The following is a 14,686-nucleotide window of genomic DNA, read 5'->3' as shown; positions in this document are numbered from 1 at the left end:
CATCCAGCCCCTTCACAGAAGAATCACAGAATCACTAGGGTTGGAAAAGGCCTTCAAGATCATCTGTTCTAAACTGTCCCCCTACCACCAATGTCACCCACTGAGCCATGTCCCCAAGCACCACGTCCAACCTCTCCTCAAACACCCCCAGGGACGGTGAAGCCACCACCTCCCTGGGCAACCCGTCCCAACACCTGCCTGCTCTTTCTGAGAAGAAATGTCTCCTCATTTCCAACCTGAACCTCCCCTGGTGCAACATGAGGCCTTTCCCTTTAGCACTACCACAAGTAACCTGCAACAAGAGGCCAACCCCCAGCTCCCCACAACCTCCTTTCAGGTAGTTGCAGAGAGCAATGAGGTCTCCCCTGAGCTTCCTCTCTCCAGACCAAACACCCTCAGTTCCCTCAGCCGCTCCTCACAGGGCTTGTGCTCCAGGCCCTTCACCAGCTCTGCAGCCCTTCTTTACCCTTCCCTAAACCCCACCACACGTTTCAGGGACTCAGTTTCATTGCTGCCCACATCCTTCCATTCATAACGACCAAGCAGCACAGGGCTCGTCCACCCCTGTGGAAAGCTGCAGTTGAACAGGAGCTTTGTTTCCTTTAATAATAATTCAGTATGAGAGTACAATAGCAAAGGCGCTCCCTGGAGTATTTGTAATGCTTCCAGAAATAAGGCGGCCAAGTTTGATACAGCTTGAGTTTCAATGCAAGCTCCAGAGTGCAGAGTGCAGTAGATAATACAGCTGGTTTGTAAGTCACTTAATGCCTGATTAAGTGTGCCCCAATATTCTGCTTCTTCCCCTTCCGGAACAAGCCCCATGCACGCTGGAAAAGCAACTGCAAACCAGGGCATGCGGGTGCTGTGGGAGGGTTGTGCTTTCCACAGGCAGGAACTCAACAGGAAAATACAGCAACAGAAATCTAGGGCAGCCCCAACAAGAAATCCTCTGGCTCTTCTGATCCTTGTTATATCACTTGAGCTCACTTTTCCACTCCGATCTTAATGCCAGCAGCAAAGCATTTTAAATTCACAAGAGGGTTCAGTACGGTTGCTTGCTAACACAACACATTTTAGCCAAAAAGCTCAGCTCATGCTAGGAAGTTGCAGGAATTTCTCATGGGTTTGATTTAACTTGACCAGTCGGGTGGTAGCAGCTGGACAGCTTCAGGGTGAGCATCGTGCTATTGCTGTCAGTGACTTTTTCTGGGGAATTATTGTCATACCCATAGCATTACATTTTGAGGCTAGAGCGTAGAAATTTTCTCTGCAGGTAGAGGAATCAAATGTGCTTTAAAGGTTTGTGGAAAATAGCCTTTGTCTCCTGAAAAAAGAACCAAGAGACTCCCTCCAATTGTAACGCTTGTAGGCAGAGGAGGGAAAGGTTGCAGGACGGCAGCTGTGACCGGAATTGTTCAACTAATTTTGAGGCCATTAGTACAGGACAGAAAGCAGGCTGTCATTTAGGTAATTAAAGAGAAAGCAGAGAATTATGTGAAAGTTAACAAGGGGAAACCATGGTGCAAGTGTTTTATTTCACTGCAATTAATTCGTAGCAGTGGCTGGGGCCAGAGACGCCCCTTGCTCAGCTACCCCCACACAGTGAAAGCGCTGGCACTGTGTACAAGGACGTGGACTTGGCAGAGGTGCCCCAGGCTGCTTGCAAGCCACATGCGGCTGAGTGGCCACCCAGAGCCTGCCCTGCACTCGTGTTTTGGGCAGTTGGTGTCGCATGTCCCAGAGAATCATCAAATTAAGTACGGAATGTGTTGGACAGTGTGTGAAATATGCCAGAAGGATGTATGAAAATAATCTCTTTTATTATCTTATTTGACCTTTTCATTAAAAAAAAAAGTTCAAACTGAAAATGAAATGTCTTGCTCAGTAGTCAAAGATAAAAAGAGTTTAAATACTAAAAAGCCAGTCACATTATGGTTAGCCATTGCCATACAGTGCTAAAACAGTCCACACAAACACCTGATCTTGCTGTAAGCTTTTGTTAGAATAAATAGCTGCTCACTGGGGAAGAGTTGTTTTGCCCACCTTGTGGGTGACAGCTGTCCAATTTCAACAATGTAGGAGGCATTTCCTGGTTACAACACTAATTGGGAACTTCCTATAAACATTATTCATCTCTCTACATGGCAAGTTCAGAACAAAAACAATAAACTAACAAAAATGAATGCTTGGTGTGTCATGCTCTAAAATTATTTCTGAACCACCATAAAAAAGGTAAGAAAAATAGTTGCTGTGTGGTAACAATTACACATTGAAGATTCTTAGAAAAACAAGCCAGTATTTAACCTGACCTCATTGCTATAAAAAATAGTTTTGTTTACCTTGGCATCATTCTATGTTTTATTTCAAGTTGAAATGTATTCCAGCGTAGTCACATCTTTTGCCACTTGTGAGTCTTTCAAACACTCATAGAACTATCGAAAAAAAAGTTAGGTAACTTTCCATTGTAGCTGATGGGCTGCTGATCTTCAGTTCTCAAAAATAATTCTATAATGGAAATGTCTTCATCCACTGCAGAAAATTAAAGATTTGTATTAAAAGACAGAAGGCTTTTATTTCCTCTGAAATATATTAAGCAATCACATATACGTCAATTTACTATATGCATTTTCATACTGAAGACAGACCAAAAAATACAATAAAAATATAAAGAGGAGACAGATTTGTAAATGAAGTGCTTCACAGAAGGACAACACTCTCAGGGATACCACTTGCGTGTTATGAAATAAAATGTTTTCATTTTGTTTTGCAAAAAGGAGTGATCTTTGTGCCCTTGGCCTGCCACTGAGTCACAGTTAACAAGAAGTGGCACACAGTACGCTGTCCAAAACCAAACAGATCCTTTTTTCCCAATGCTTTCCTCCTTTGTGTGGCTCTTCAGCTCTCCCCAGCTCAGTTTCTCTCTGAAGAGAAAATGACTGACTGGTGAAAACAGCTAAATCACTGTCAGCAGGAAATTAACCTAATGTTTAGCACTGCATCTGCCATCAAGTGACTTGAAAGCAATCAACAAAAAATAAATTCCATCACTTTTCAATACAAAATTACATGAACATGTTAGTTACTTCTGAACCTGCAAAAGCTGCTTTGTTTTTAACTCATCACAGTTGATTCAATGCCTTTTATTAAGAGAAAAAATTAAGATTTATTCAGCAACCAGTGACTTGCAGAGTCACTAAACCTGGTCATGGATTTACAGTGAATTGTGGGTACGTTTGTTCCATCAGTTCTTTCTCACTTTAAGCAAATGAGATTATTTCTGTAGGCTAAGCATGTGCTTACCACTTTGCTGCATCAGCACGGTGCTCAGCAATTTTGGGGATTTGCTCCTGAAACTTTTTAACATCAGTGGTTTCAGGATGCAAGTCACAGCACTGGTTTCGATCTACAAACCCTCCTGCTTCTTTTAGCTTGGGGCTTATCCTTATAGGAAAAGAAGAGATCTCTGCACAGGAATATTACAGCACAGCGAGGCCGGGCATTCCAGCTACTCAGCATCCATTTCCTCTGAGAGCCCCATTAGCGTGCAGTAAGCAGACCCAACTCACTTTGAGAGAAGACTCAGTGTCTCTGCACTTAATGCAGAGCATACCTGCCGAAACAGCAGAACGTCGGGGTGCTGTAAACCAACACCACTTCCCAGGGGCATGAAAGGTTCAGCTCCACAGAAGAGACACAGAAGAGACACAGAGTGCAGTTTGAATATACCGAGAAAAGAACTGAGCCCTCCACTGGCCCAAAATTGCGTAAGAGCACCCCCAGTGTCCCCATGAAGAACCAGTACTAGAAAGCCACTGCCACACAGCTTCACACTCCAGCTTACAGAGTAATAATTTCCCTTTGCAGACATGCTCTGGGGTTGTGTCAGCACTGGAAGATTTCCTTCCCCCCCCCCCCCCCCCCCCCCCCCCATTGTTGCTAGCTGTTACTCAGTTTCATGTGGTTTTCTGTGTTTTAACCATATCTGGTTACCCTTTTGTCCTCAGAACCAGACGACATGGTGCCTATTGCAAGCATCCAACTCACATTGGTAGAACAAATAATCAGACAGTGAGAAATTTCCTGATTTAGAAAAGGAAGAACAATCTGGTATGGGCAAGGCTGCTTTTTTTATATTCTGAAACAGCTCTACTCAATACATTCTACTTTTGGAGCTCCGAGCCCTGGAACAATATGCTAAAACAGCCCTTGGCCGTGGCATTGAAAAACACTTCCCAATCTCTTACTCAACAATGTTCATATCCTTGATCCTGTTATCTGTAACACCCAGAAGGACTCCAACTACAATAAGCTGTGTGCAGGTACAAGAAAAGCTGCAGGCTCAGGAATGGACCTGCAAGATCTGACAGCCCAGACTTTTTCTGAGCAGGAAGTGTTAGAAACATGCTTGAGAAAAGTTTAATTATTTGACTAAAGGAATTACTGGCTGCCTTAGTATCTGTTTGCTGCTACAGTACTCACAAGAGTTTTATTGGAAATGCATTCAGAGCAGTGCACTTAGAATCTTGTGCCAGGCTCATCTCAGAAGCCCAGAGACTTGTATTAATATTGCAGATGCATTTATAATGAGAACAAACAAAAATAAATCAAGTGGGGAAAAAAAAAAAAGCATACTCACAAAATATCATAGAGAAAAGAACGGAAGCTTAGCACCTCTTTCTTCTGTACCAGACAACTGCGTTCTGTGAAGAGTCTCTGCAAGTTCTGATGTCTATATTGTAATGCAAAAACACCACATGGAAATCAAGGAACTTGGACAATAAGAATTACAGATGTCCCACATTCAAACTGGCGGTCAGCAATGGTACACTTTTTATTTCCCTCCTCCCCCCTCCCCTAAAGAGGGCACAGAATTCATCAGGCACAAATTCTCACTGATTAAATTTTAAGGGTTATTTTTTTATATGCATCGTGTTTTAAAGAGCAGTTTAAAACAGCCTCAGGTAGACCTGGTTTTAAGCACAGATTAGTTAGCCTGCATAGATTAACCAGAACATGCTTGACAAGTTTTTGCCCAGAACTGCTCCGAAAGTAGATCAAAGTTCTACAGATGTGGTGCAGAAGCTACCCTTGCCAGAAAATATGAGCGTGCTTTATTTTCTACCCGCCGAAGCAACAGCCATTCCAAAGGAGAAGCCAATTCCCAAGCTGAAAAACGCAGTGTAAGGTTGTAAAGCAGCGTCGTGCTCTCGCCTAAAGGATGGCTGGTTCAGCCGAGCTGTGGCATGCCAATCAGAGCAGGAGCCAGACATCTGATGGGGCTGGGCAAGAGCCACAAGTAACTACTGTTCTGCAGAGGGCTTTTCAGGAATCCATCCCACAAGATAGTCTTTGCAAAGGACTACACTGCTGCCGTCTTTCAGGCTGAATGAAATCCTGCAGATGAACTTCTGAACAAAATATTCTTTCAGTTTATGCAAATGCTGGCACGCAACCTTTATCCTCTGTCAGCCAGTCCCAGCACAACTAAGGTTTTTTGGTTCTCAATGTTATCAGAATTACTTTTGTTGGTCCGGTACTTACAGTAATATTGTTCTAGTCAAGTTCATCTAAGGCCTCAAGGAGTGCAACATTTTTAGGGAGAGGTAATACTTTCAGAGGAAAAGCACAGGTGAAGTTTCAGCATGCAGCCTTCTCATTAGGAGCCCAAATTCTCCCTTTGTGATACACATCAACACTAGTGACAAGTGATACAATCTCCTTTGTTACAAATCTTGTCAAAGCAGAAATTCTTAAGGCTATTTATGAAAACAAACAAGTGCCTCCTTCTCCAATGACTCCTGTAGCTCACATACTCAGGACAGAAACCTCCTATCAGAGTTCACGTTCATAAAATGCATTGCTGTGACAGCTGTTAGACGGGTTCTTTGCCCCTTCAGTATGCTCTCTGACCCTGCAATGAAAGAACTAAAACTATTAACCCACAAAAATTCAAAGGTTATTTACGCTGAGAGTCAGGCTTATATTCCTACACAAAACTATTCTTTATATCACCATTTCCTGTACTGTCCTCCTTTCCACAAATATAGCCAGCATAATAAACCAGTTCTGAGTGCAAGTCATACTTGTGCTCGCTTTTTTCTAGACCTCCTACAGCTTGCTCCAAAATGCCTTCTTCCTTCCATCTGCTTAGACACATGCAAAAGTCAAATCCTGTCATGACCTTGAGGAGCATTAAAGAATCCTATAAAAAAATCCAAGCATTTTACGCGAAGGAATGCAGAGGTTTGCTCTGCAGCAAAGCATGAGGAGGATATTGCTTATAATGTTGTCGCACAGGTCAAGCACAGTGTTCACAGTGACTCTTCTCAGCCACCTAAATCTAGTCACAGAAGAGCAACAAATACCGTATTAATGCTGCTGCTGTTTGGACCGCAGTGAGGGCTCATGTGGAGGAGAGTGCTAAGCTCCAGATCAGCAACCATCTGTTGAGACTCAGCCAATGCACGCTGCAGCTTACTTGTGGGGTAGCAGGCATCCTGGAGGAGACAGAAAGCAAGCCGCAGTTATGAAATCATCTTTCTAGAATAGATGAGAGAGTTATAACAGCAAGAATCATCTCTCCCATTAAAAAATGTCTCAGTTCAAAATCAGTCATAATTCCCCATAAAATTAATAAAACACATTCTGCAATAAAGTACTGACTTTGTTGACGGTAGGATTGCAGCATCTATTTTTTGGCTCAATCACTGAAAGGTTACCGATGTCCAGAGGGGAGTTTGCATCGGAGAACTTCTCACATCTTTGAGGTCTGTCTCCTTTCTGGGTGGAAGTCAAACAACGGGAAGAATCCGAGTGAAAAGAATTCAGATCCACATTTTCTTCACTGTTAAAAAAAAAAAGAAAGAAAAAGAAAAAGAAAATATTGCCAGAAACAGCAACACAATTCTTTTTAAACTTGTAAAGAGAAATAAATAAATATTTATGGGCCCCGACCCAAGAAAACCAAACATGTGAGATCACTCTGTTTCTCAGAGCTGTTCCATGTTTGACATCTTCACTAGATGAGCTTCAGTCTCTGAGGACAAGGGTTTGACATTCAACCAATTTCAAGAAGATATTGCCGTGTGCTAGGATATGTATTTAATATCCCAAAGAGCATACAAAAGGCAGTATCTACTTCCTCCCACTACTCCGGTGGTACTCCTTCTCTCGTAAACTATTCCTTTTTTCTTCTTTTTTTGAAATCACCACTTAGGCAAATTAATATTTGTAGGTGAACTTTTTCAAGAGAATCTCAGACATTTAACGCCACTATCTTACTTTGGAGATCACAGGAGAGCTTTCCAAAAGAGGCTTTCTTATATTTATTTACAAATACAGAAGGAAACAGTACATTTAAAGTTCAGTTTGGGTAAACTGCAATTAAACCCAACATTCAGTTGCCTATGATTTCAGAGTGGAGTTGACGCACACAAGCTATTGGCATGCATCTTCCCCTAGGTTTTAAAGCAAAACAAAATATTAATTTATCACTGGGTGTATCTGAGTATATTTAGGACTATCTGAAAAGCAATTTAAATGTCAATTAAAGCAACAAATCAGGCCCAGAACATTATTATTGTCAAAACACTGACTTACAAATACCACCAGCTTGCCCTGATAGGGTCTGTAACCCTTAACATGCATGTATAAGGATTGAAACTTTCTCACAACTTTCTCCTACGAAAAGTTAACTTTATTGAAGCCTACCCTTCAAAAAAAACAGTTCTCAATTTCAGTGGCTTAAATCAGAATTTTATCAGAACGTCCCACATCCCTCTGCCAGCTCCAGCAACAACTGATCACAAATCAAGCCTAAAACTAACAAAGGCTGAAGCACATTAGGAATTGTTTTGGCTCATCTGCTCCAGCAGTAAGGGAACCCAGCAGCAGCCCAAATATACGTAAGAAATCTTTCCCTGAAATCACCTGGCCCCCAGACTGAATGCAGTCTGCAGTTTGTTCAAAGACGTGCCCTGGATTCTGCTAGCAGGTTTGAGCTCTGCAGGGCATTTCATCTTCAGCTGCTATTTCCACTTCATAAAGCTTTCAAAAAGTAAATAAAATGGCAACCATCTCCCCAAATAAAACATCTCCATATTCCTCACTCTTCTGAACAAAACATGACTGCTAGCACTGCCTGCATCAGTTAAATACACATCCATTAAATAAAAGACTTTTCAAATTTCCAATGTTTGGTTAAGTATTCTTTAGATACTTGTTTTGGTGGTGCAATCTATTCCATACCTGGCAAGGCTGCCTCAAAAAGTTTTATTTTTCAGTGCCACTCAATCTAAGAAAAAACCCTTGTGAGAGGTGCCAGCTGAGAACCGTATGCTGTGTCTCGTTCCACTTCTCTTGTAAAACACAGGGGTACAATAGGCTCTTAAAAAAGAGGAGCTCGTGTTTGTGAGCTTCTAACAAGAGCAGGCTCTGGAGAGCTGTGACAAAACAAGCTGCAGCAGCCTCGCAGCAGGACACAGAGGTAAGGCAATGAGCACAGACAGGTCTGAAGAACTGCACAGGCTGGGAGGGAGCGGGGAGAAATGGGTTGGATTTTGAGGCAGGGAGCTGGCTCAAGGCACGGGTGGCTTATTCCTGTGGGGGCACACCGAACAAGTAACTGCTGTCTTTAAAAACAGAACTGAGATAAACATCCCAAGCCAGTAAATGTTGGTCCAACGTAAATGGAGTCACTTAAGCCAGAGCACACAGACAGGATTCCTGCCTTACAGCACTTCACGATCGCTCCTGCAGCTGGCTATGGTATTTGGCAGAGTTAATAGGCTGCTTGTTGGCTTGTCCAGAATTCAAGAACTCATGTCAAAAATATTTGCTGGGCTGACAGGGAGGTGCCAGCACCCTTCCCTACACACAGAATACATCATCAGCACTATGAGGCCAGCAATGGGAAACTGGAGGATCCAGATTCAAGTCCTAGGAGGAATGTTGTGTTAAGGCATTAATGGCAGTAGCCAAACAAGATGCCCATGCTGAGGACTGCAATACCACAGTCTCCCTCCCATTTACAGGGTGAGAATGTATTTGGTGGGAAATCAGAATCAGCAATGGCTGGAGAACAGGCATTGGAGTCAATCCATCTCCAGTCTCTCCTAGCATAGCTCCTAGGATCGAAACTTGATAGCTCAGCGAACTCCAAATGGCTGGAGCAGCCCCCCTGTACTGACTGATATCCATTCTGCCTGCACTGCCTGGGTTGAGTTTTTCCTTCTCCCCTAAAATCCCCTTAAGGATGAGTCAAAAAATGAAAGCAGTTTGAGTGACTCAGCCTCAAAAGAGATTTGTAGGGGTGACAATGTGTCATTTGTGCTGCTGGACAGAGTAAATACAGAGAGGTGAGGGTAGACGTAAGGGGAAGTCTTGTTTTATGACTTGTGGACAGTGGAAACTGAAGACAGTCAATAACACAAGAAGCTCAGCTAAGCTGCATGGAAATGTGCCAGGACAGCATTATTTTTTCCAGCAGCTGCTCATTCACCTTGTTTCTGAAGAAGTCTGTCTCATTGCAGTAATGATTTCTATGGTATTTGTGTTTTAAAAGCAATATAGAATAAAAGCATTGGTACAATCAGATACTTCCCTTCCATAACATTAAATTGTTTGAGTATTGGGCCAGACTTGCTGGCTAAAACTCTTTTCAGGTTTAAACAGCTGTTCATTTACTGTACATGTCAAACTATCAGCTGGAAAGCTACCTCTTCCTTGCCCATCTAAAAAGCAGCTCTGAAGTTGCTTTGTAAAACTTTAGAAATCTTCAGAAAACTTCAGAGGTGTTAACTGGAAAGCCAGTCACTTTTTCAAAAGGACGAAGAGGAACCAGCACAAAAAATCCATAGAAACAGTCACAGCTCTGAATGCCCTTGCTTGTGCAGGCATAAAAACAACTTCTATAACTGCAAAGCAGCATTTATATTTTAGACACCTTCCAGTGCCACTGAGACACTTCAGTATTTTTCTGACACTTCTCAGAATTAGAAACCTCATTCTGCTTGTCCCCAGCCACACATCCCGCTTTCCTCCCCCAGTATAAACACAGGGAGAAAGCCCCACGAACAAAGATGCTGTCCTTTAAATCTTGCCCTGAGTGAGGAAAAGCAGCCTGCACGGAAGAGCCATGTCCTACATTCTTGCCCAGCCGCTGTGTGATTTCTCAACAGAAATAACACAGTCAGTAAAACATCACACAAAATTTGGGCTTGTTTCTTGCCTTACAGTAATGTCACTGTACAAGTCCACATCTGGACTGAGTCAGAACCCACCAGATTTACAAGTAACATCTGGGATTTCCAAAAATCAAAAGATTTTTGAAAATCTGCATTTTTCTCTTCAACTGGTTTATTTGGTGAGTTATGCAGCATAAAAATAGAATAATGATACCTTAGAGCTATTTTAACTTGTTTTAAATTTGCCACTTTTCAAGTTGGTGGTCTAATTTTAAAACAGCAGTTACTTTAAAGATCCCCTGAAATAATACAAATTATTGAGAGCTTGTCCACTCGAGTTTCTACATAACTTTAGTTTGTCCCTGTCTACTTCTTAAATGTAACAAGTACATAACCTTTTTGAACTGGCATATGTCATCTCTTCTGCAGTCTTAGGACAGTTGCAATCTTTTCTCTGCAATTTACTTCCATTCCCTTTTACGGGTTTGAAAATCTTCAGCCATTCTGGATCTGATATGGGTTTCCACCTTGCATCTTTTTTAATAATGCAGTTACTACTAAAGGACTCAGATTCAGATGTGTGAATTGCAACAGAGGTCTCTTTGCTTTTTTGACCAAACAAAATTCCAGTTCTCTCTTCCCAGATTTTATTTTCATTATCAGCTTTGTCAGATGTGGCGTTCTGGATAAAAGTATTTTGCGAATCTACACAAGAAGTGATGTTAAGCCAATATTCAGGTGAAGATGACTCAAAAGTTTGCTGGTCTCTGCTTTCCACTTCATTCTCAGAGATTTCCCTGTTTCTCAACAGCCTCGTGTTGTTTGCCTCATAAAATAGCTTGCTGTCTAGCTCATCAGAGCTTGATGCAACATCCTGCTTTTCTTCTTCTTCCACTGCCAAGCCTTTCACAACTTTTTGACACCGATTTAAGCGTGCTGATGTAGTTTTCTCCAAGCCTGATGCATCCAGTAACAGTCTATTATCAACTTCACACATCTCAGAGGTGTTTTCTACCCTGCTTTTCGGAACTTGTGCAGTTCCATGATCCTCGCACACCCTGTGGGTACCGTCAGTCCTAACCGACTCTGTTTGGCTGTTACTTTCAGGAGCAGGGAACACAGTACCTATGCTACAATGGTGTGAAAAAGAAATAATCAGAAACAATGTATTTAAAGAGCATATGTAACTAGTCTGGATAAAGCTATACATTAACTAGAGGCTGTAGCCATGGTTCTACAGTGGCTTATATACTAAGAAGCAGCTGCATCCTGCCCAAACACAACAGAAGCCTGCCCCTATTTGACCACGTTACTTTGTAAAAAGAGAGTCTGAGAGTTCCCTCATGTTTTACCCAACTGATAATTTTGTTTGAACTTTCAGGGTGTGCACCAATTTCCTAATCTGAAAGCAAATTGAATTTTGTTTTTCAAACGTGGAATAGCGGGCCAGATTAACAGCCGTACCACCAGAATATTCCAGTTTTTAAAAGAGATCAAGAACTGTCTGACCTCCATACAATGCTTCAGTTCTGTAACTGATACTCATGGTGTCCTGACCACGTAAAACAGCTACCTGACAACTGCACTGGATATCTGGTCAAGTCCAGCAAAGCCGTCTTGACACAATACACATTATTTCAGAATGCCAACTGTGGCTCAACAGTGAAGTCTCCTGGAGAGAATTAGTATATATAAAAAAAATAAAAATAAAAAAATAAAAATAAAGAGTTCTGTACCTCCTTTCATATGCCATCTTTTCATGCTTTTGCCTTAATTCCTGAGTGTTCTCCAAGTTGACATGAAGAAACTGCAAGTCACGCTGCTGTTTTACATAGATCTGCTTAAAGATAGCAAGGCACATTAATGAAGTTCTGGAATGCAAGAACACTGCTGTCAGGCACTAACACACTGCTGGTGTTCCAAATAGATCCTCAAAATATTTTTATAAGCTTTTTTTTTTTTTTTTTTTTTTTAATATATGTGCAGGTTTTTTTGTTGTTATTTTGTGCATTTGTTTTTAAACAACCCATTTTTATATATCTGTAGTCAATTTATTGTCAAAGCCATCCAAATCTAAGGGACTCTCTCTCCATGTATTTACAAAAACATTTTTCTGAAATAAACAGTATTTTTATTACAGGACTGGAGTGGTCTTCTGTAACTAAACCACAATGAACCAAAAATAAAACATCATTACTGCTATTCAGTACTCTGCACAAGTTGTTATTATGTTGTTCAAAGCAAAATTACAGAACAAGGAACGATGACTGCAGTTTTGGTTTTCACTGCACGGAATGTTTTGTATAGCTAACTTGAAAGATAACACACTGATCAATTATTTGCAATAAAAGAATATTGAACGTGCCTTGGAAACATCAAATAAGTGCAGGTGAACACACTGGGTTTAAGTCTCCCTTGAAGCGAGCTCTTTTGGTACACCCTGCCCTTTATGCTGCAGGAGTTCACCTTGGGCACACGTGAGCCAGCACACCCAACTCCCACTGCCTTTCAGATGACTTCGGAGCATAGCACCTTCTGGTTATACACACACTGATGAACTGTTACCTCACCAGGGTGCTGCGGGGATGTTTACTCATTGCAGAACTAAGTAGATACAACTACACAATAGAGGCCAAAAGCCTGTGTAAATACAAGGATTTGTATCAAGGATTTTTAATTTAAACAACAAAAAAAAATCAACATTTGATAGTGTCTCAAAAAGGCAGCAACAGCAAATTTGATTTTTTTTTCTTTCTTATTTAAGAACAGACAGTTTTAACTTTCACACTGTTCTGTGCAAATCTGATGTTACTGAAAAACGTCTTTATAATCTCAGAACAGAAGCACAGTTGGGGTCATACCTGTCGCAAACTTGATAGCTCCGTGTCAGTCCGTACTTGTTTAGACTTGGCAAACTGAAGAAGTTGATCCTTTCTCTTTGCTTTCTCAACTGTTTCAAAACATGTTATATAGTTTTCAAGTTACTTACTTTAAGTGAATAGACACAAATCAAGTACATTTGTTTATGCATGTCTGTAGCAGTAGAAACTAGTACCTAAACAAAATAAAAGCACTTTCTTAAGATCAACAGGATCTCTTTTCCCTCTGAACAAAAACACAGTAAGTTGTCTCACAGATTTATTAGGTATTTTCTTTGGGCTTTTCACCTAAACCAGCATCTAGTTTTACTAGTAGCAATATTCAACTTCATTGATTGATACATTTTACTTTTCCATGTTTACATTCTTTCATGGAAAAGAAGCTTACCAATTAATTCTAAAACATGCCTTGTACAGGTAAGTGCTGGGAAATACTGAGTACCAAAGTACCAAACTGAATTTGTGAACATATTGCTGCTTCAACAGCAACACCTGCTTGCTGCCCACAGGAGGGAGTGAACGGGCTAGTAATTTCACGTGGCCTAAGCTCTAGACTTTGCATGTTGCATCTTTTCAGTATATCACTAACTTCCATGCAACCTAACTCAGAAGGAAGAACACCACCCCCATTTATTGTATTAATACCATGAGAGACATGAAAGTCTCAAAAATTCTCAAGAGAGAATCCTCTGAACCATTTACTCCTCCACACATCATCACATTGGTGAACTCTGTGCTTTTACAAGGTTTTATAAACTGTCCCTGCAGAAGTCCTAGGTACTGCTTTCACAGAATAACACACAAGGGCATCTACCTTTATTAAATGTCAAGGAAGCTGCCTCCCTCAGATTCCAGTGAACTGCTGTCATCTAGAAGGTTCTGATCTGTTGAAAGCCGAGGCTTGAAAAGCCAACTGCCCGCACTTACCATTAAGTGCAAGTTCATTCTTCAAGAAGACATTTTCTTGTTTGAGGTGAATGATTTCTTCCTGCTGCTTATTATTTTCTTTCATCTTTTCACAGAGGTCATCTTTAAAACAAAACATAGTATTTCCCAGCATGAAAAGGAATCACACTGGTCCATACTAAATGAGGTGCCTGGTATAAACATTTACCTTTCAGCTTATCTGTTTCAAATATTAGTTCTCTCAGTCTCAGTCTGAGGTCCTGCTTTTCTTTGTTGAGACTGAATTCTTCTGCCTTTGCTGCACGCAGTGCACTCTCCAGCTTTAATTTAGATGTAAACTCAGCAATGTAATCAGTTGTTTCAAGTACAGCCTCTCCCTGTATAGAACATATTCCTAATTATTGTTTTACCTTCACATATGGATCTCAACAAAACAACAGTACACCTTACTGCAGTAGGTGTAGATACTTCACAAATTTCCTTCTGGGTTTTTGAGGGGAAAAAAAATCAAAAGCCAGGAAACATGCCTTTTTATGAAAATAAACGAGCTTATTGTTTGTTGACTACTTTTTCCTTCTCAGTCAACCCAAAGAATTAAACAGATGTGAAAACAACACAGACTAAAACACTGTGTCAGTCACCAATAAATGTACTGCATTTTGATCACAGTTAGTGCCTGATGAGATGACAGATGTTACCTTCAGCTCAAGCTTTTTA

At 41.1% G+C, this 14,686-nt stretch overlaps 1 protein-coding gene across 1 annotated transcript; it reads right to left on the bottom strand.

Moving 5' to 3' along the window:
* Positions 1–1,871: 1,871 nt before the first annotated feature.
* Positions 1,872–14,063, bottom strand: CCDC62 (coiled-coil domain containing 62). Its single transcript, XM_032199366.1, has 8 exons — positions 13,991–14,063; positions 13,046–13,134; positions 11,921–12,021; positions 10,580–11,314; positions 6,664–6,844; positions 6,366–6,497; positions 4,637–4,729; positions 1,872–2,529 (listed from the first exon to the last, which is right to left on the bottom strand). Exons 3-7 carry the CDS (start codon positions 11,935–11,937, stop codon positions 4,643–4,645), a joined length of 1,152 nt encoding a protein of 383 aa, XP_032055257.1. The 5' UTR covers positions 11,938–12,021; positions 13,046–13,134; positions 13,991–14,063; the 3' UTR covers positions 1,872–2,529; positions 4,637–4,642.
* Positions 14,064–14,686: the final 623 nt, after the last annotated feature.

This window comes from Aythya fuligula, chromosome 17, assembly GCF_009819795.1.
Source record: "Aythya fuligula isolate bAytFul2 chromosome 17, bAytFul2.pri, whole genome shotgun sequence".
NCBI classification, from domain to species: Eukaryota; Metazoa; Chordata; class Aves; order Anseriformes; family Anatidae; genus Aythya; species Aythya fuligula.
The sequence above is the reverse complement of the archived record's forward strand: the minus strand, read 5'-3'. Positions and strand labels throughout refer to the sequence as shown.

Excerpts from the sequence above, each read along its gene's own strand:
- CCDC62 (XM_032199366.1), bottom strand. Across the intron at positions 6,845-10,579 it reads ACATATGCCAGTTCAAAAAG|TGAAGAAAATGTGGATCTGA; the intron begins GTTATGTACTTG and ends TTTTTTTAACAG. Across the intron at positions 6,498-6,663 it reads GCAATCCTACCGTCAACAAA|GATGCCTGCTACCCCACAAG; the intron begins GTCAGTACTTTA and ends TGTCTCCTCCAG.